This window comes from Rhopilema esculentum, chromosome 21, assembly GCF_057945365.1.
Source record: "Rhopilema esculentum isolate cy_ngs chromosome 21, ASM5794536v1, whole genome shotgun sequence".
In the NCBI taxonomy this organism is placed as follows: Eukaryota; Metazoa; Cnidaria; class Scyphozoa; order Rhizostomeae; family Rhizostomatidae; genus Rhopilema; species Rhopilema esculentum.
Window position 1 is genome coordinate 9,510,177 of NC_142835.1, and position 20,941 is coordinate 9,531,117.

Below are 20,941 nucleotides of genomic sequence, written 5' to 3' on the forward strand. Positions count from 1 at the left end.
GTAAAAAGTGGGGGGCTATAGCCACCCCCAGGCCCCCCTTCTCAGCAGTGCCTGGAAGAGAAGTACATAAGGGTAAAGCCATATGGGTAAAACAGTCTATGGACAAAACAGAAAATGTGCGCTTCTAGGCTTGCTTACAGCTTGAAAACTGTGATTGTGCTGCATTTACATTTTGGCTTAATTTGGCATTTTTCCAACATTGATTTGGTTTGAAATTCCTAAAGAATCTACAAACCCTGTACAGTGTTATAAAAGATTTCCCATGCCAAATGAACATTATTTCTGTTTATATGGCAACAAAAATTGGAAAATGCATATTTTAAAAGCAAAACAAAGAAGCATGGTGGAGTTATTTATCTACAACATGAACACAGTCATTTATTTTTATCTCTGAAAATGAATTGCCCTTTTTTCATTATACTTTAATTGGTAACGGTTTGGAAAGCCCTGTGACCTATAGCCAAGCCTAAAAAGGAATAAGGGGACAATCGTGAGAAGTGAGGGGAGTGATATCAAGTTTGCTGACTCAAAGTTTTGACATGTTAAGTGTGTTAAAACATGTTAAAACAATCTGGCAGACAAGAAGAGGGCAAAGTGTTCCAAAGTTTACCATCTCTTGGAACAAAACACAAAAATATTGGGATAGGTTTGTGAAATTGAGAGGTGACTTGAAAAGGGTGAGAAAAAGAAGAGATACGCATGGAAAGTATCATTAATTTCGCTATTGCAGGTCAAATTTTAGTGAACGTTCTGTCATTTGGTAAAATTATATCATAAAACCCTGGATAGCTTTCACTTGCTGCTGAAGTTCCCTCTTCAATTGCTATTAATGTCATGTTACTTTAGCTCCTTGAAATGTTAGAATTTACACTTACAATGACTCATCTCATCGTTTGTTTTTTGCACTTACTAAGCAATTACTAAGTTATCTTTGTGATGGTCTAGCAATTAAAGTGTCTCAATTCATCTGGGCTGAAATGTTGCTGTGAGCTCCTAGCATAACCTGAATGAGCACTTCTTGTTTTCACAGAGAGCTGAATCTTTCTAGGTAAAATGATACAGAATATGAGAATGAATGATCAAAGGTCAAAAAAGAAGAATGTATTTTTCTTGGTATTATGGTAATTGAGCCTGCTTGTGTGTGGAAATCTCAGTTTGATTGTTTAAGAGCTTTTCTCCACCAGCATGTTTTACAAGTCATACCTTTTCATACCAGCACAAAGGTACACAAGATTGAAACAGATAATTACAGAAAATCTAACCACAGCAAGCAAGATGTTATTCTCTTCTCTTACAGGCAAGCCTTTCATCCTTGCTCAAAGAGCATCTTGTGGTAAATTTCCCATTAATTCTGTCTTTCTGGTTAGATGTTTATACAACAAAGGATACTTTATGGCTTTCTTCCATCAGTATGCGAGAAATCATCATTAATATTTCAGGGATTTCAAAAACATCAAAGTCATTTTTTCTGACCACAGAGAGGTCTATTAGTCCAGCAGAAGCAAAGGCTGTGATTTAATACATCAGGGGAGGGGATAGAAAGCAAATATTTCCAAAGCAGTATTTGCAAATCAATTTCTATCTTTCTTGAAGTTGTAGAAAATCAAGAGATTTGAGTTGAAATTGAAGTTTGCTTAGTCAGCTGTTTAACATTTAGACAAAGACAATCCAGGGCAAAGAACTGGTTTTGAGCTACAGTATGGTTACAAAATATCAAAAAATTAATTAAAAAATTGCGCATTGTAATTATCTAAAGTATTCATTTTTTAAGGATCCCAGGGTGTTGTGATGTAAATACTTGCCTACTGAAAATGTCAATACTTGCCTATTCTCAATTATTTCAAAAAAAAGATTTAATAAGAAAATATACATGGTATATGTAATCATTTTCTTAGTTTTTTATGGACAAAAGTTTTTAAAAAATTCTCAAGGTTTCTTAGATATCATGTGCAAAAGAACTACTTTTTAGAGAGATAAAAACGCAACATAAAATAACATAAAATAGAACATTTAATCTGACACAAAGATTTTTTCTTTTTATTATATTTGCTAATTGGATGGACAATAGGTTCCTAATCGTAAAAAATCATTGACAAATTCAAAAAGAAATCAATTCAGGATCTCCGGGTAGTTTTCGGGTGGTTTGTTAAGTTTGAACGTTCCTCGATTTTCTCACAGTTCAGTTCAGTTTTATTTTCTCACAATGAAGTTGGTTTCTTATGACAAAATGGGTATACTCTAAAAAAATTCAAATACCGCTACCGAGTATTTTAGCAGTAGCATAGAATAAAACTAGTTATGCGGCAAGTGAGTTAATTAAATGAATTGAACCGCTTTCAAAAACGTTTCCGTTTATCAGAAATCGTATCAACATAAATGAAGAGATTTCTTGTATCTTTATTTGCTTGACTATTAATATCTAAAAAGCAAGTGGCCATTCATGCCAAATTCGTTCGCGTTATCAATGAGAAAGAAAAATTAAAACAAAAGCAAACTAGATACTTTTGTTGAGAAATTTAACTGGCTGCTGCCAATCACTTGGCGAAGTGAATTAGTTTTTGATAAAAATCAAATGACATAAATAGTATTTAGAAATTTCTCAAAGTTTTAACGTACCTCTGGATGTCTTCTTAAACTATCTAACTCATTGGAGGATACCGTAAAATCGTTTCCTGAGCGTGACGATCTTCGAGGCCTACACGGGACTACCATGTCCATGTTGGTTCGCCTAGGCCCTTTGATAATATAGCGGTAACCTCACTTATGTGCTGCGGACAGGTCATTCACAGAAAAAACGGCATTTTCTCCGTTTACTTTCTTTACGTCTCCTGTCGCAAAAACTAGACAAGAAAGGGCAATATTCCAAGTGTGCACGTTAACTAAATACAACAATTTATCGCCAACAGATGTTTTGTGTGACCCGGAAAATGCAAGGGTCAATACCCCCCGATAAATTATCACATTCCAAAACGATATATGAATCAAAGTAGTGATGACGGAGGCTGTTCAACAAGCGGATTTTCGGAACAGTGGAAGTCTAACCTCCTGAACAACAAAGAACCAGAGTCTTTCCTTGACAATGTTTACAAAAAATCAGGGGTTTGATAAGGATACTGTCAATAATTAATGGGCCATGCAAGATTTCTTCCTTGCCCCCGCATCGATTTGTGAAAAACAAGGTTTTAGTGTTTCCAGCAGCAGCTGAGCAACACATGAGTTGTAAGGTGGGATTAAACTGCTCCTGGGTTCTAACAACCATATTTTCGAGCGAGACGACAATCCTCTACAAAAAAAACTGAACTTGGAGAGAAAGCTGCAGTTTTTCAGAATCAACATGGAGGGGATAATGACTACTTAATTTCTTGCATACAACAAAGCTATCTGGGTGCCTCGCGCCACAGGGCCCTTTTAGGGCGTTTGCTACCTTGCGGAATTACATAGCATGACACTCAATGGTGCCCCTAGCGTGGGGACACCCCTTTATAGTCAGTCACATATTGTGGCCTAGCTGGGAAATGCCTACCAACTACAACTCTTTTCGTTTTCGTTTCTTCGATGTGTGTAGAATATCACAACATTGGCCGATTTTTGAAAACTTGTGCGGTTTGTCCCAAATTTGGACCAAAAATTGGGGCCTAAGTTTTCCATAGGGTAAAAAATTAAAGTCATCAAAATCTTAAACCAAAAACACAAATCGATAGCTATTATCACGAGAAACAAAGAATGTAAACACATGAGTATGTTAAAATCAACTCCTGACGAAATATTTGGCTTTAAACGTCTAGGCTAATCAGGGGGTAAGAAGTTATGATAAGTGGCATTATTCTCCGTATTGCCCAGTACTAAGTTCAAGTGTGAATTTCGACAATCAAGAAATGTTTCTTCTGATCAAAACCTCCTCTTTAGATGTGTTAATTATCCCAAAATTGACTAAAAGCAAACCTGCATCTCGATTTACTCAAAAAAACTACCCCCTGGAAAACAAGAATTATCTGATTTCGTACTTTTAAGTGTCGCAAATCAATCGAGAAATACCCAAATACATAAAGATAAATATAAAAAAGAGTTTGTCCAATTTGAGGTGTTTTTGTATTTAGACATCATTTTCAGATGATGAACCCTCGGGTGATTCAGACATCACGTAGTCGAAAAAACCAGTTTCTTCATCGCTATCACTAGATGTTTCCTCCTAAGCTTCTGGAATCGCGAAAAATGTGCTGTCACATCGAAGTTGTGTCATTATCCTATCTTCATTTGGAAGAGATGGACCATCAAACCAAAGAGGACACAAAACATCATTTTCGAATCTCCAACCATATAACAAGGGATCGAGCTTCTCGTAATTGCTGTTCAAACAGTTAACCCAGCCATTGCATACCAAATTTGATCGTCTGATTTTCATTTCCAGTGACTTACTATCTGGCGGCAAAGCTTTTGTTGACGCAAACGCCTTTTTTCTTCCTGTGTTCAGATATAGCATTGCATATCTGGAGTTTTCTCCCTTCGTGGTCGATTATAGATAACATGTAAAACAAAATCAGTAACTTTACAATGTCGGCATTTCGGGATTGCAGTGATAATAAAAGGTCTGCTCTTTTGGGATTTTTAAATAACCTTTTGAAACACTGTATTTTCAACCTTAATACATTGGGTTTGTGTAATTTGATCCCGTTAGGCCATGAAAACCTGGCAAAGATTTCGTTCCTTGACGAAAATAAAAATCGACATCACATTGTCCACAAACAAACAACAGAAGAATGTAGATATCAGTATCATCCGCAACTACGCAGACAGTTTGCCTTGTTGTCTTTGCTGCATGAATGCTATGAAATGCTAGCCTAAAATGTTAAAATTAAGTAAACAAACAATATGGATGATAAGGTATAAAAGCAAGTCCGAAGAAACAATACTTTTTGTTAAAGTTTAAGGTTGTAAGATCTCTATCATACCTGTGATCAGCTTCCCCGTGGTTTAAAACAATTCTCGAACTGATTGGAAAGGTGCACCTACACATTTCGCAAAATATTGCCGTTCCTTTGTTACTTATATGGCCTTCTTAGTTGTAATGCCAGAAAAGGTGTAAAGTCAGCTAGTAAACCACAAATTTGATGCTTATTTTTGTCGTTTGTCAGAAATTCTTACTATTCGTTTGCCTTTGGCAAATCCTGATTTAGATTAGCAATCTTTCTTTCCTTGCCCTTGTTCGCTCTTCCTTTTGATAGCAGTTTTGTTGGATCTTCAACCGGTGAATAATCATCGAAAAACGATATGTAGAATTTCATCTGGCAATGCCTCCAAATATCTGAAAACTCTATTTGCCCATGACAGGAATGTAGGAGGGGAAGCATCAGTAATCAATATAATCCTAACGACTCGCATTGCATCTACAAAATACGTCTGAATGTTACAGGTGGGTCTTTTGTTGGTTTATCGAGACTTTGCTGTTGCAAGTAGTTTCGAAGTGTACGTTTCAAGTAGACAAGTAGTTTCGAGTGTGTTTGAGCTTGCACGTGATTTTCCATCTTCTGCAGCGATAGCATATGGTTTACTTGTGACAGGCCACTCCATAATCATGCGCAAATTTAGCTTCTTTCCTTCAAATCGTGACAGTATCTCTCCAAAAGATCTTTTCTCATCTTCGTAAGTAGTCACTTTTTTCTGCCTTTTTTTGTGTCAAATGAAATTACTCTCTCCCTATTGATTCTGTCATAACATCGTTCTGATTTTTCAAAGGTTTCTGGGTGATGAGATTTTGTTACTCTTTCAAAGAAACTTTTCATGGCTTCTTGTCCCCTTGTTTTTGTGCTTTATACATTATCAGCCATCTCAGCTGTTGCAATTGCACCTAAAGATAGTTTAAGAGCAGCTTATTAAAACATCATATAAAGTAATTACAACATACAAAAACATCCACTTGAAAATAGAATCAGATTCATACCAACATATGACAGTTCAACAAAAAATTTGCATACCTGTAGATATATTAACAATATCTTGGTCATTTTCCCAAACAGTCGGGATCCACTCTGTCAAGGTATTAACTAGTATGTGTTTCTTGTCACTTTCCAATCGCTTATCTTCGAGATCCACTTGATGTGAACTTGCCCGATTTCTTGTCATACTATCCAACGTGTCTCTCAAAGCTGCCACGATGTGGTTGATTCTCATCCACCGCTCACTGGCACCAGCATTCTCAGTTTTTCCTGATAGTCCTCCTGTTGATTCGCTGGAGTTGTTAATTGTCATTTCAATAACTTGATCGCATGGAATTCTTGTAAAGGGCTGGCCAGTAAGGGAGACAATAAAACCGTTCTTCATAATGTTGTCATACAATTCCAGATGAGAATGTTCTAAGTTAGTAACATGAACAAAGAGGCATGGCAGATTTCTGGCATACTTATGAGGGTTCAGTGCAAAACAGTAAGGAAGGAATTCTTTAAGACATTGTAAATACTCACTCCAATTACCAGTGCGTTGAAAAAATATGGTAGCTATTGAGTACGAGATTTACCATATCAATATATAGGGTGTAATTCAGCAAAAGTTGTCAAACTTTTTTCACTTTCATGCTGTGCTTCTTCTTCTCTTTGTAATGACATGGTTAGCAATGGTACTACTGCTCCTTTCACATGTTTCACTTCGTTGCAAATTATACAAAGTCGGTCATCTTGTGTTGATTTGTGAATATATGATCCTCTTGTATTTTTCCTTTACGGGTTAATATGATTACGACCGTTGTTTTGAACTCTACATTCCTCCTCTCTTGTTTGGCTGCTAAATTGATGGTTGCTTTTACGTTCATCTTTTTTGCGACATCAAAAAGATTCCTTGGAAAATTTTCTTCTGCATGCTTTGTGATTTTCTTTGCTGCTCCAATTGACTAAGGACAGCACTTTGTTATAAGAATGATCATATTCAGCCCATCGCTTTGTCAGTGATGTCAGCTCTGTCATTAAAAAAATGTGTTTCCTTTATTGTTCCAATACTTTCAAGCTTTACACGCTTTTTAAGACAGCTTTCAAAGCATATCTGACACGTAACCCTCCCGGAATACACTGATGGCCGAGCGTTAAAAACAAGATTCTGGAGAGGAGAGGATAGAGTAGATTCGCAAATGCAGTCATCTTTCTTGCGCTTCGTCATTTTTCTTTAAACAGGAAAAAAAATGCAATTATCCGAATGTTTAGCCGTCTAGTTAGAGAGCAAACAAATAGCATGAAGTATTCAATATTTACTCGCTAATTCAATAAAAATATTTCTCAACAATAGTGGAGTACAACTTCTAGCACACGTGGTTAGTGGCATCTATAAAGCTACGAACTTCAAACAAATAAAGGAACAAATGAAATATTATGAAGCAACAATGAATAACTGAAAGAATACTTTTATCTTCATGTAATTTGGTCCATTACGAAACAGTCGTTGTACAACAAGTTCCTGGCAACCAAGATCAGCATTGGCCTACGTGAAATGATCTGCAGCCTGTGTTGCCCATCTCTTGCACCCTCGTGCCCATCGCTTTTAACCCCTTTCAATCGTCCAGCTGACCAGAGTCAGTTAACATTGTTTTGATAGATTTTGTTACTGTGAATATGCCTCATTTATCCTTGCGTTAAAAAAGAATTGTATTTCTCGATTTATAACCCTATGGAAATTTTTGACCCTATGGAAAATTTGGCCCAAATTTTTGGTCCAAATTTGAGGCGAACCGCACAAGTTTTACAAAATCGGTCAATGTTGTGATATTCTACATACATTGAAGAAACGAAAACAGAAAAGAGTTGTAGTTGGTGGGCATTTCCCAGCTGGGCCGCATTATGTGACTAACGCAATTATGGGTAGCCTCCCCATAATTGCACAAAATGCACTCTAAGAAACATTTAGATTTTGTCGGAGCAAAATTATGTGGTTCTCATAATTAAAATTGGAAAAATCATTTTATTTCATTGCTGTTTATCCCATTGAGTTAAAAGCATTTTAGTGTTTCATGCTCTTTCCAACGATGCTTCATTTTTATTTTTTTTTCAATCTAATTTGTTCTTTCTATACCACACACATCACATGGGTGTCCTTTTTCTTACATAATTTTTATATTCCTGTTTCACACTCTAGCTTTTAATCGAAAGAGTTTTGTCAACTTTTTTACTCTTTGATGATACTTGCAATGCTCGTTGGCTTACAGACTTGGAAAAAGCCTTGTTCAAGTCGTTAATTGTAAGCCATTTGATTGGGGAAAGGGTACATGTTTTTATCTTTTAAATGTTTATATAGACAACAGCAATGACTCAAAAATGGATGGGGTAAATGTAAAACGAAAAGACAACCGAACCCGGTTACGTTCTTGTAATATCTCGATACAACTTTAAATGTCTGCTGTTTTTTATTCTTCCCTCTGCAAGCATTTGTCAGAGTCTGTAGACTGTAGAACAGTTCTATTACCTTGAAAGCTTCATCACTTGCACATATAGCTAAGTGCTTACGCTTTTATCGTGTTAGCAAAGCCGGTAAATTCCATTGGCGGTAATGGCAAATTGACAGCCTTAAAATCATATTTTAAAAATTTTCAAACATCGTTTCTTGTGTCCCACCAATTTTGTCACTTCTGACTAAGGGTGCAAGTGAAAACGTTTAGCGTTTGACATTGAACATAGAAATTTTTCCAAAATTAGAAATTTAGAACAAAGAATAATTTGAAGTGCATCAACCATTTTATCACGAAACCTTGTTTTATACTTTTCAAAGCTAATTACTTAACAGCAGTCAAGAAGTCAAGAAAGAATAGAGAAAAAGAACAAGTCCAAGAATTGATCCTTGTGGAAACCAAATTTTATAAGTTTTCTTGCATATAGTTCAACAAGAAGGTTCAACTAAGATAATGAACAAAGCATTCTAAAGTTGCCCTGATCCCTGCTATTCTGTTATCCTCTTGGAACAGTGTCGTATGCTTTTTTGGTCAATTAAAATTGCCCTGAAGCCAATTTGCCGGGAAAGATTAAAGTTTTAATTATTATCAGCAGTTTATACACAATCTCATCTACTACCATTTGTGCATTAGTTAGCTCAGTACGGATATTTTATTTTTTACACCTTTGTTAACCAGGAAACATCACTCGACTAGAAGATTCATGGAAGTAAGATTGCACTGTCTTCTACTCTATCACTGGCTGCCCCTTGACGTATAGACAGACCTGTATACTCATTGTTGTTGCTTTCTGTGTTTCACGATTAATGTCCAAGAGGGTGCTCTTTCCTCTAAGCACGGTCATCCCCTCACCTCCTCGGTCCTTGTCCATGTCTCTCTGTAGTGTTTGTGTACATTAAATTGCACTCGCAGTTAAAGCCATTCTCGAAGAGCGCCTGGTGTATTTATGGGGGTTTCTACGGTCTCGACTTTGATTAGAGTGAAACCAATATGGTTTTGATAATAGGTTATCATAAATTTGAATAATTCCCTATATGACTACGACTACGTCACGTTACGACTATACGACTATTACGACTAACAGAAAGCACAAGATATAGAAATCGACCAACTTGCTTCCAGAAATTTAGACAAAATCAATCCTTTGCCCTTACCTATTGACTTCAATTAAGACGGATGAAAGAGAGATAAATGGCAAGAATATAAACTTTTAATATCATTATTTTTGGGTAAACAAGGACTATTTATAAATGATATTCCAATGATTCTCTTTGACTTTCAAGGCGTCTAACGCCAATTGAGATTTCCTACGAATCCCCTAATAGCAACAAAATCAAGAAATTACGTGCTAAAAGACAGCGACGACATTAGCCAAAGCCTGGTCGTAGGCTTTGCTTTGCCACTCTTGCAAAATACGCTACTTCTACACTCAACTACAACCATGCAAAATCTGGTTACTTGGTTTCCTTAAACAATGCAACAGACACAATTTGATACCGAAGTCTTATAAACATTGGATATGTTTTGACTTAACCTGTAGTCTACAACTCAAAGCCTTCGTCCGATATCTTTCAGTAGGCAAAGTTGAATTAAGATTACGGTTTCTTAGCTTTTAGAAAGAATTTAGAAACCACGGGTTCTTAGCTCTAAGGAACTTGAGATGGTATTTAAGTAAACGTGTCGTGCATGGTGTGTTCTGTTGGTCAATAAAGAGTTTGCTATATGTTCTGTCTGACTCCTGTATAAAATAGTCATATTATCTATTAAATGCCTCTTTCTCTGTTAAGGACAAACAGCGTACTTGTTTATGGGTGTTTTAGCCTGGATAAAATGTGAATCTAGTTCTATCAACTATTCCTATTGCCAGGCTGGTACTCGAATTTGTTTACCGCAAGTCCTCGAATGCCCCCCCCCCCCACGAAAAAACCCCCATCCTAGAACTATAAATTGTCACTAAGCCCCCTCGAATAAGCCCCCACTGCTACCATATATTCTGGAATTGGACCCCTCACTTTGAAGATTTTTGCCATTTGAAGTTGCCAATGGCATTTTATTGAATTACCACAACAAATTCATACTTTTTGTAGTAATTAATTAAATGCTCATAGGCAACATAGGCAAGAAATTCCTACAAAATAAACGAGGTCTTTTAATAATGTCTTCTTAATGTCTATAATAATTTTATAAGCCCCCTTCGTATAAGCCCCCCCCTAGAATAATCTCCCGTCCAAAAATATCAAAATTAATAAGCTCCCAGGCGGCTAATTCGAGGATTTAGGATAACCTTTAAGTAGAGCAAGTTTTCCTACAAATGGAAAGCTAGTGCTAGATGATATGAAGATCTACGCTGACTCGTGGATTACTTGAAATCTGACACAACTTTTGCCCGCTTCATCATTTTCATCCCACCAATGTCACCAACATGATGATTTAAGGTAAATGAAAGACTTTCAGTTAACTAAAGAAGTGTTTAGTTTTGGCTTGCCTAATGATATTTAGGATCAAGGTCTTATATCCGTGATTTGACATTGAAGTTCATTCAGTTTCTAAGGGTCGAAAAAAATGGAACACACTTGCATCCTGTTAAGCTGAATTAGTGTTTATCCACTTTTGTAACAACTTACATTTCATAGATCATGCAATACAACAAATACATATCATTGGTTGCAATAAAGGTATTGTGCATTAGGTAAATATAATGCAAGGGTCACATAAGGAGTACGTACAACAGGGGTTGCTTCATTTCTAACAAACGGTATTGGCTTTTGTTAGCTGAACTCAACTTTTGTGGTTAGTAGATTCGGTTGAGTCATTGGGCATATCGCTGTGACAGTACTTCTGCGCGTTTCTGTTAAATTAAGCCATGTAAAACTGTGAACTAAATGCATGCATACACGAATTCAATTTAGATCTACGGCAACAGTTCGATATAGAAACATGGTTTCAGATTCAAACAAAACAGAGTCAACTGAGTTAAATAGGTCCGTTTTACTGTAAAGTAGGACCTAATTGCACTTAATCCCATTTTACTTAAGTAACATAGATGCAAAAATCAAAGAATTGAGAGAAGAGATAGCTATCGTAACTTATCAGTAACTGCTAAAAACCCTCTATTTGGCAGAAATTCTTGGTGTTTAAGTCTTTGACTGCTTTCGCAGCGATCTAGAGCGGTCATATAATTGCGAATTTGAAATAATGACTTTAATTTGAGGCAAAATTTCAAGTTTGTACTGGGGCTTAGTACGAAACATCCTGGATTTGGATTTGAATTAATAATCAGACGGCAAAAAGAAGACGCCCACATCGCACAATGCAGCTTTACGGTGTAGTCGGCACACTGTTAATGAATCTTATTATTAAAGAGTGGGACAGAAGGTTAATGGAAAGACCCTTCGAACCACTCTCACTATACAGAGTAGGGTCAAATGTGTTCCTGTTCTTTTCTGTTTGCAGGTGCAACATTTTCTCAGCTTGGAATCCAGACACAAAATGAAATGGTTTAGGGTCTTGATCACAGGATACTTTTTCTGTTTGGAGAAGCATTACAAATTTTGGAGAAGCATTTAACGGACCATTAATGTGTTCTGTCTCTCTGAGATTCAAAGATTCCTTGCACTGAATTTATGAGTTGGTTACGACAAACGTCGCTGATGATTTTGGTGGTGTCTAGGATAGGAAATTAACAGGACTGTCATTCAATTTTTCAGGATTTTCGAAAACCGCTGTTCTTTATTCCCATCCCCTTTTTATCAAGAAAAATGTTTGACTAAAGCTTCGAAATTCGAAATGTCTTTGCAATTGTTTTCAACAATGCTTTTGCGTCAGAAATGGTTGATCCCCGGATTTAGCGATGACCCCCACGTCTACTTCTGATCTCAAAGCAACAAAACTTCTTTGATTTTGATAGGGAAAAAAGTTATGTGATAGAGTTACAAAGTGTCAAAAAAGATCTGTGACACAACTCAGGGACGTCGGAACGACCAAGGGGCAAGGGAGGCCGGCTTGAGTAAAAGGGCATTTGAAAAAATTAATTCCCAGCTACCAACAATTTTTTCGTAACTGTCATTTTGTTTCGATCTGCTGTTGGTATTTTAAAAATCGGCCAAATTGTGGCATGAGAAATTTCTTCACAAATTTCGAGAAATGTCGTCATGAATAAGGCACTACAGTCAGTATTTCATATGAATCTCATGGATTTCCTCCAAAAGACCAGCGTCAACAGCACTTCTATGAAAAGGGCACTTTAGCCCCACTTGTCCCTCCTATCAAAAGGCAAAAAGGGTGGTTGACCCCCCACGCCCCCCTCTCCGGCGTCCCTGGCACAACTTCTGTTTGACCCCTTGTAACACAACTCCTTCTCAGAACTAGCCTTGAAAAGATGGGCCGTCTTTTTTACATGAAGTTCTATGGAGACAACACTTAAGGAACCTAAAAATTTTCAATTTGCAAAATTGGCACTTATACGTAAAGGGGGTACTGGTCATTGAAGTAATAACAAAATGATTTTCAATCCAAAAGAGAACAGCTCATTTTCATCAGTATGCTTTATTCAGAACATTAACCGCTTTGGGTCGATTCTCTCATTGTTCTATTTAATGTTTATCGTAGACTATGAAACGTTTCTTGTATCGTTTTGTGTTGGAGCTAAAAGGAAATCAATACAGTCTGCAAGTTTATCTTCAAAAAGCGAGGCGGAACACTTAGCTGAGAACATAAACATTTAGTTTTGCTGGCGTGATGATGCAAGAAGTTTGCTTTTAAAACGTCTTGTGATTGTGAGCCAGCCGTTCTGGAAGGCATCCTTTACGTCACCGAATAATTAAACATATTCGTTTTCTTACGATCGTCATTGTTCTGAGCTAAACATTGCATTGGTGTGATAAAGGCCTGACCTATAGCATTTCGTTGACTACCGATATGTTAACTGGAAGTCAAGCAGATGTACCTGCTATAAATTGAAAGACTTTTCTTACCTCTATACTCTCTAGCGTGCCTGCTGTCGAATACCTCCGTTTTCTAAATCCAACTGTTAACACATCTGCGTTCCTCTCTGGTCCATCGTCGTAATTCTTTACTGACACATCAAAGTTGTATGATGCCATCAGCATAGCACGTTTTGCGTCCAACCCTGGCATGAAATTCATGAAATTAACGCATCATGCAATGGCAGTCAACTGATTTAAAATGGCCAAGCGAACGCCTTTCAAGAAATACCTAACTGTATTTATGAGGCATTTGTAAAGACTTCTTTCGAAAAGTAGTTTTTATCTATAAAAAATGTAACTAACAACTTAAAAATGGAGATAACCTTAAAACCGTCGCCTAGGACGGGGTTGTTTCTTTATCGGGTCAACTGACAGGCGTTCAGTGAAAACATCCAGCTCAAAATAACAGGTAGAAAAATAGGTACATGCTCCACTAATTGAAATCCAGACAAACTCAAACTGAATGATGCTATTCACAGATCGCCAGTTGCACACATTAGCACTAGTTGTTCTTGACAGCTCGGGCGTCTAAAGCGAATTTTTAGAATCTCTTTTGAAGTGGTCTTACAGCAACAAACAATATTATTTTTCGCAATTTTATTGGCCGATTTCTCGTATTTGTTTTTTATATCGAGGTCTTTTTACAATCTGCTTTTCGGCTTGTTAAGGTGGGTGGAAACCATCTGCTACGCTTTGAAATCTTCCTAACATGCTAAACATCTGTAAAATTCTCAGACCTACTGTGCTTCGACAGGTTTAACAAGTCTGCTTACCAACTCTTTATGCCTTTCACAATGCTTTTGAAATAATGTTCATCGTAGGCAACATTCTTTTTCTGAACAATCTGCGTTTGTTGACGAAACAATGCACATTAACCAGAGCAGGCTTATGAGATCATCGACGTATAAGCAAGCTCTGTCTCTTGCAGCCTCAGGCACTTAGCTTCGTTTTCTCATGCATCCAACCTCACAATAGGCAGTGCCGACCTAGCATATTAACGAAGCCTCTCAGTTTAATAACAACTACCGAGTCATTTGATTTCAAAGGATTCTTTCAAATATTTGAAAATCGAAACGGCAATGACAAACATTGAATTATCAAAAGAATCATAAAAGCGCGAGACAGACATTTTACTGTTTGCATAAGAAATAATCGGCTAGTTTCATATTGCCAATGTTTTGTGTAGAGTAACAACCTGCTGTTCAACAAAAGCAGCGAACCATCTCTGCATTGCGAGGGCAGGATTCAACTGTCATGTTCAATCAGGATGAAAACATTTGTGAAAAGAATCAGATTCATTTCAATTAATGGTATTATGTTGTCAGTTGTCTTTCTTTTTGGTGTGACCAATCTTTTAAGGTTAAGAATATTATCAGATCTAATTAAAGCCAACAAACATAGTTTAAGAATCATTTAAAAAGTTGTCTAAAGCTAAAAGTATAGCTTCGTCTGGATTCGAAAACAACTGTTTTGCAATGGAAATGTTTTGCATCATTGCTCTTCTATCAGGCCTTGTCATTTGCTGATTTGAAAACATGGAACAGTTTTTACCACCGAATATCTGTAATTATCAATAATTGTGTTTCGTAAGTAGCTGTTCTGAATTTTAGCACCACACAATGATTTTGCTTCTAAGAGGAATCTGACTATCTCTAGAATTATCAGTTCCTTCGACAAAGCCAGCATCATGGTTAATTCATGCGTTGAAGATTTCTGACATTAGCAACTGCAGGTTACACGAGTAAACTTTGATAGAAAGAAGCTTCCAGTTATACCTGATGAGCTGTATAACCTTTTGTTTGATTAGAAAGCCTTTCTCTCAAGTATTCTATCATTATAATCTTAATATTCTCTTTTTGAAGGCTAGTCGTTATGTTGAAAATGGGTCGGTTACAAAGACGAAAATGTCTGTCAAAGCTATGTGGTCGCTTGATCTGCTGTTTGGAAGGAAAATAAGAGAAACTGGATATTCAGAATGTTGTGAAAAGTTGAACACACAATCACTAGAACGTAGTTCAAAACGTACTAGAGGCAGATGAAGAACAGGAAGGGAATAAAAGCTTCATAGTGGTAAAGCTAGTGATGATGATGAAGAAAAAGAGGACGATAACAAGAAATGATGATTATGATGCTTGGCAGAAACAGCTGCGGATATTCAGTGGCTAATTAACGACAAACGCAAATGGACGGTTAATTAAAACACCAAAAGCCTAAGTCTCAGAACGTAAACAAGTTCCCACCTTCTATAGCATATTTACTGAAACAAATAGATGCGAAAACAGAGGACGCTATAATTGCACCGAACAATAATTGCCAAGGTAGACGTGTGTATTCCCAATTCTTTTACCTATTGCTAGCGGTGACTCACAACATCAAAACAAAGGCATGATGAATATGATTTCGTCGGTACCAAATGTAGTTGCCGATTGGTTATGATGCTGATGATGATGGTGGTGTTGTGACCATCACTAAAAGTCTACAGTCGGCTGTCGACCGGTTTTGCCCAATATCGGGGTTCATCACTACAGCTAGACTGATTAAGGACCTAAAGCTGAACTAGGACCAGCAATTAGGCTTTCAATGAAAATGCATGTTGAAGATAGTGTAGAAAGGTAAAGAGGTTCGGTTCGGTTAGGTTCGGTTCTTGGTTGCTCAAAGAGACTGTCGAGTCTCTTAAGAAAGCATGCGTACTTCCTTTTCTTACTTAATATATGCCAGTAAATACCCGATACTGCTTCAATTGGGAGCATCGAAAGTGGCATACAACTATGAGTTGTAAGAAACTTAAAAAACAAAGAATACAAATTAATGGCTTTGGTACTGACTAACATAATATAATATTAACAAACTTTCCTTTGGGAGGCCTTAGGTAGTTAGAATAGTTGGAATTATATTTGGTAAAACTGCACGAAAAAAATTGGAATTGACAGAAGTCTAAAGGCACATTGTCCCGCTTATTATTGGCTAAACAAAACAATGGTATTGTTCTATCAAACCAAAACGATGCTTCACGTTTGCTCCATTTTGGTGAGCACCGAAATTTAACTCATAAAAGACCAATGAGGATGGCGACAGTATACATTTGAGTAGCAGAATCTTCATTGAATCGATGAAAATCTTCTTTCGAGGCACCTGTTGCATTTTCTGCTCTATCAATAAGAGATATACTGACCCAGATCAATAGAATTTTAAAATAGAAGTAATCATTCATGGAGTCAAGTAAACACCAGAAAAGTCTTTTGCATTCTTTCTCTTAAAGTGAGGAGTGCAGTTGTAAGTAAAAATAAATAAAATGCACGAGTTTTAAGAAAATCATTATTATCAATAATTAGAGTTGCCAACTGCCGCATCCATTATTCATCGTTAGCATAACACTAAGCAGTATTATCATAATGCGACCAAATATGGTATGAATCTTATATTGCGAACAAAGACGCATGAAATTCCAATAGGCAAACCTTACCATTAACACCCTACAAACATGAGATAAATCTTCGCAAATGAAATTACGAAGGTTGAAAAATGGATGGATGACAAAGAATTAGAGCTTGAAAGGGAGAAAGGAAAAACAAGACGTTGGTTTTTAAGACTTGCTCAGCGACTAACAATAGAATGAGAAAATAGATGTTCAGTATTGAGAGTATAAAATCTTCCCTTTTTTGGTAAAGATATTTTGGCATAAATACTGATTCATCTTTCAATACAACTACCATCTTCTGGCAGATTACGCCTACTATGAAAGCTAAGGTGTTTCTTGGACAGCACAATACTTTTGTAAGATGTATCCCTCTAAGGCTGCACATGTTTTTACCAGTTGTGAATCTTGAATCTGAGCTTAAATGCCAAAGAAACCTATTACATATACACAAAAACATACAGTAACTTGCCGAAAGACGTAAAAATTGTCTTAAGAAGGCCAGTTTAAAATAATTGGATTGTCATTTATTTTCAAGAATGAAATGGCTTGAAATTATCAATGACCTGTAAGACGATTTTCATTCATGACTTTGCAATTAGAAGTCAGATTTTTAACAATTTTTTAACGAATTTTAACATCTGTAGTTTGAGCAAAGTTTTGATCGTCAATTGACTTTTAAGATACATGTGGTATGTAAAATGTTGAAAACTTTTAGTTCTTATGTATTTTGCTCGCTCTTTCTGGCGTTATTTCTGGCCTTGTATATTCTATTCTGGCGTTAACAAATCAAAAGTTTTATCGTTGTATTTGAAGCTAGATTAATAGTAAATGTTTCCACGAGAATCGCGCTAATAATAATAAAATTAACGATTAACTACTAGCTTTTATGTATTTTGCCCGTTTTTTCTGGCGTTATTTCATAAACATTTGAATTCGTGTCATACCGTGAACTCAAACAAACAAATCAGAAATTTTGTCATTGTAATTGAGGCTAGATAAATAATAAATGTTTCTATGACATTCGCGCTGAAGATGATAAAATTTATGAATGATAATTGACAATCATCATTATTATAATGATTAAAGGGGATGAATTTGATGACCATAACTAAAATGTGGGCCGAGCATTAACGCATGAGACTTAGCATCCTAAACATCTAGTCACAATAATGAATAAATATACAAAACATTCTCTGTTCTGCTAATCAAGTCTGCTACCTCATGTAAGGTGACTGACTGGACGGATGCGCTAGCAGTCTATTAAAGGTCTTATGCAGCCAGATTTCAATGTTTACAAATAAATTATAGTGTCGTAAAAACTTTGTAAAAGTTTGAAATGGAAACTAAAAGTATAAGTACAGAAAATTGTATGTCAAAGTTGAGTGATTTCACGATTTCAGCGCGACACTGAAATGACAAAATGTGACGTCATAGTTATGATGGTCGAAATGGCGCACATCGAAGTCACTACACAAGCACGGAGACTGCTGCAGCAATTACTAATGGAAAGACTTCGCGTGGAAGGTCATGTGTTCCTGGAGCACCACATGGAGAAAGCTGCACGAATACACAATTCACAAAAGATGCATCTATCCACACATTCTCGAATGAAAAGAATCAAAAGCTCGAGATATTTGCAGTGGGTTAGATTTGTTCGTCGCCATAGGCCCAACTGGAAACTGAATTTTTGTGACGATCTTTCTTATCTATGTTAAAAACCTTTATTTTCGCAAATCGAATCACTTTGGAAGCGCCTTTATAAATTGTTGGTAAAGGGCAGCTTCTGAGGACTTAAAACGAACCGCATCAGCTGCAAAACTTTGTTATTTTACCCCTGGTTGATCTGACGTTGTTTGAAACGTAACTATGGTCAGACACAAGGCTTTATAATCCCAGAGCATGTTTTCTTAAGAATAAATCTCCAAAGATCTTCCCCTGAAACATTTTAAAAGCATACTAGACGATACGAATGTAAAATATAGTAGCTGATTTATAAATTGATGACGTCATTGATCCACATTAGTGTTGTTGGAACATATGCACAGAGTTTAAGAAGTAATAAGAGCTCATTTGATTTAGCCTTGTTGACCAAATAACCACCAATCAACGATAACGTATTTCTTAGCCTCCTATCAACGATATTGTATTTCTTAGCCATCCTGATTCTTTTCAAAGTTTGTTACAGGGTTTCAGCCACTGTTATTCTCACAAGATTTTCAAGGGGTTTGGTTCACCTGAAAAAAATTCAAACTCTCTAGAAAGATTAACCTATTACCAGAGTCCAGAAAACGTGACGGGTCCACGGCTGTGAGCCGGAGGAAGACATCCAACCATGAAGTAGCTGCGATTAAGTATAAAGTGAAAGAAATTCACCGTTAAGCTAGAACGTTGACAAATCAGAAAGACCAAGCCATGGATGATTTTATTAAAATTCCATGTCTAGGAAGCTTGCATCAAGGAAATCAAAAGATAAAAGTGGAATTTTGAGGAAAGCAAATAGAGCGCATCGTCCAAGACCACGGCATTGTGTGATAGGGTGACCAGTTCCTTTCCACGCCGCTTTTACCTCCCTAGCATGTTTCAACTAGGTACTCAGTTCCAGCTGAGTGAACTGAGGGCCGTCCGCGAGCCGGGATCGAGCCCGGAGCTCAGGCATGGCAGTCGAACGTCTAAACGTATGCAGTTTTAAAAAAGACCTCTTACTTCTTTACAAATACATTCCTACGTTATCAATTTTTTGAGCACATTTTTTATATTAACATCTGATAATTTGATATTTTCATATTTTTTTCATATTATCAACTATTTTATCATCTGAGAAATTCTAATAAAAAATTAACAAAAATATCTAACTACTTAAGCAAAGTTTAGTAACTGGTTTGTAGAGATCGTGTTCGACGCTTCATCCGTGTTCAAAAAAGCAGCTGCTCTTTATTCGTTTAAGTCTTGGAAAAGAAAAAAAAGTCGATCGTTTGGCAAGAACGAATGACAACAACGACTTCAGCAGATTAGAACCCAGCAGTGAAAACCTCGTGAAAAAAGAATTTGTAAGTTTTCAATGGACAAAGATTATCAAAATCAACGATTCCGTGGTTTCTAACGAGATTCACCTGGAAATTCGCTAGCGAAATCCGCCAAGCTTGCATTCAATTACACGTGACCAAGGTCAAGATCCAAATCAATATTCTTTGCGTGTAAAAAATCTAGACGTAGCCTTACGATGTTAAAACCCATTCTTTCCCGATGATTTCTTTGCTTTTTCGATCCAAAAAGGGACTGAACAAAGTTTTTCGATGGCCTGTTGGAGCCGGTAGTTCCAGGAACCAAGACAAAAAATCCCAGTTTTAAATTCTACGTTTGGCTTTTCCATAGTCTATTATTGTCAAACCCGTAAGGCAGTCGTACTATTGTGAGGGCAAACCTCAGTTATCTCTAAGTAGACCTCTATTTGCGCCGCAATTAAAATTTGCCCTCGCAGTAGTAGTATAACAAACATAGACTTTGGGAAAGTCTTATTCTTCGATCCACATAGATATTCTTTTTCTTTGGTGTCAGCTGTCCCAAGCAACCTATCGTTTTCAGTATCATCATCGTGCTTTAATGTTCGAAGGCCTTAAAAATTGACCAAAAGCAGAAACACAAAATAGCGCGATGGGCCACAAAGTTAAATTGCATCTGAGAAGTTATTGAAACTTATATTGCAACAGATGTTTGTTAGGTTAAGCTGATTCAGTATAGCTGTAGAAGTTTTAAAATTACATTTGATATGTTATTTACTTAATAAACAAATTCATTGAAAATGCACCCTCAATTCCGGCATCCAATAATGGAAGAAAGAATAATGCCACAAAATGGTTTTGAAATATATTAAAGCTTTGCGTCTGATATTCTTCAGAGTATCAAAAGTCAGAATATTACAGTAAGTACCCGAATATAAGAAACCAACTTTTTAAACTGAGGCCTCAGAAAGTTTCTTTTTAACAGAAACATTTCATCATTTATTATCAATACTGTCGGGTCTAAGTTTATTATCAATCAAATCAATTCAAATCAATACTGTCGAGTAAAATCAAGGCAAGCTATATGGCAGTATAGTCCATGGACGTGGATTCAATA

General features: G+C 36.6%; 2 protein-coding genes across 4 annotated transcripts in view; both read right to left on the minus strand.

Moving 5' to 3' along the window:
* The window catches only part of LOC135684827 (diacylglycerol kinase delta), a 66,942-nt gene extending 53,412 nt beyond the window's left edge, over positions 1–13,530 (minus strand). For 2 of the 3 annotated variants that reach the window (XM_065200501.2, XM_065200499.2), the window contains exon 1: positions 13,396–13,530. In XM_065200501.2, the coding sequence (XP_065056573.2) occupies positions 13,396–13,530 (135 nt within the window). Of the gene's footprint in view, positions 1–2,616; positions 2,881–13,395 lie in introns of those variants that run through there. The other variant, XM_065200502.2, reaches the window with a different exon arrangement.
* Positions 2,618–10,302, minus strand: LOC135684832 (uncharacterized). The gene is made up of 2 exons (XM_065200513.2): positions 5,973–10,302; positions 2,618–5,845 (listed from the first exon to the last, which is right to left on the minus strand). The coding sequence occupies exons 1-2, from the start codon at positions 6,316–6,318 to the stop codon at positions 5,808–5,810; spliced, it is 384 nt and encodes a 127-aa protein (XP_065056585.2). The 5' UTR covers positions 6,319–10,302; the 3' UTR covers positions 2,618–5,807.
* Positions 13,531–20,941: the final 7,411 nt, after the last annotated feature.

Excerpts from the sequence above, each read along its gene's own strand:
- LOC135684832 (XM_065200513.2), bottom strand. The coding sequence starts at position 6,318 with ATGAAGAACGGTTTTATTGTCTCCCTTACTGGCCAGCCCTTTACAAGA. Across the intron at positions 5,846-5,972 it reads TATTGTTAATATATCTACAG|GTGCAATTGCAACAGCTGAG; the intron begins GTATGCAAATTT and ends AACTATCTTTAG.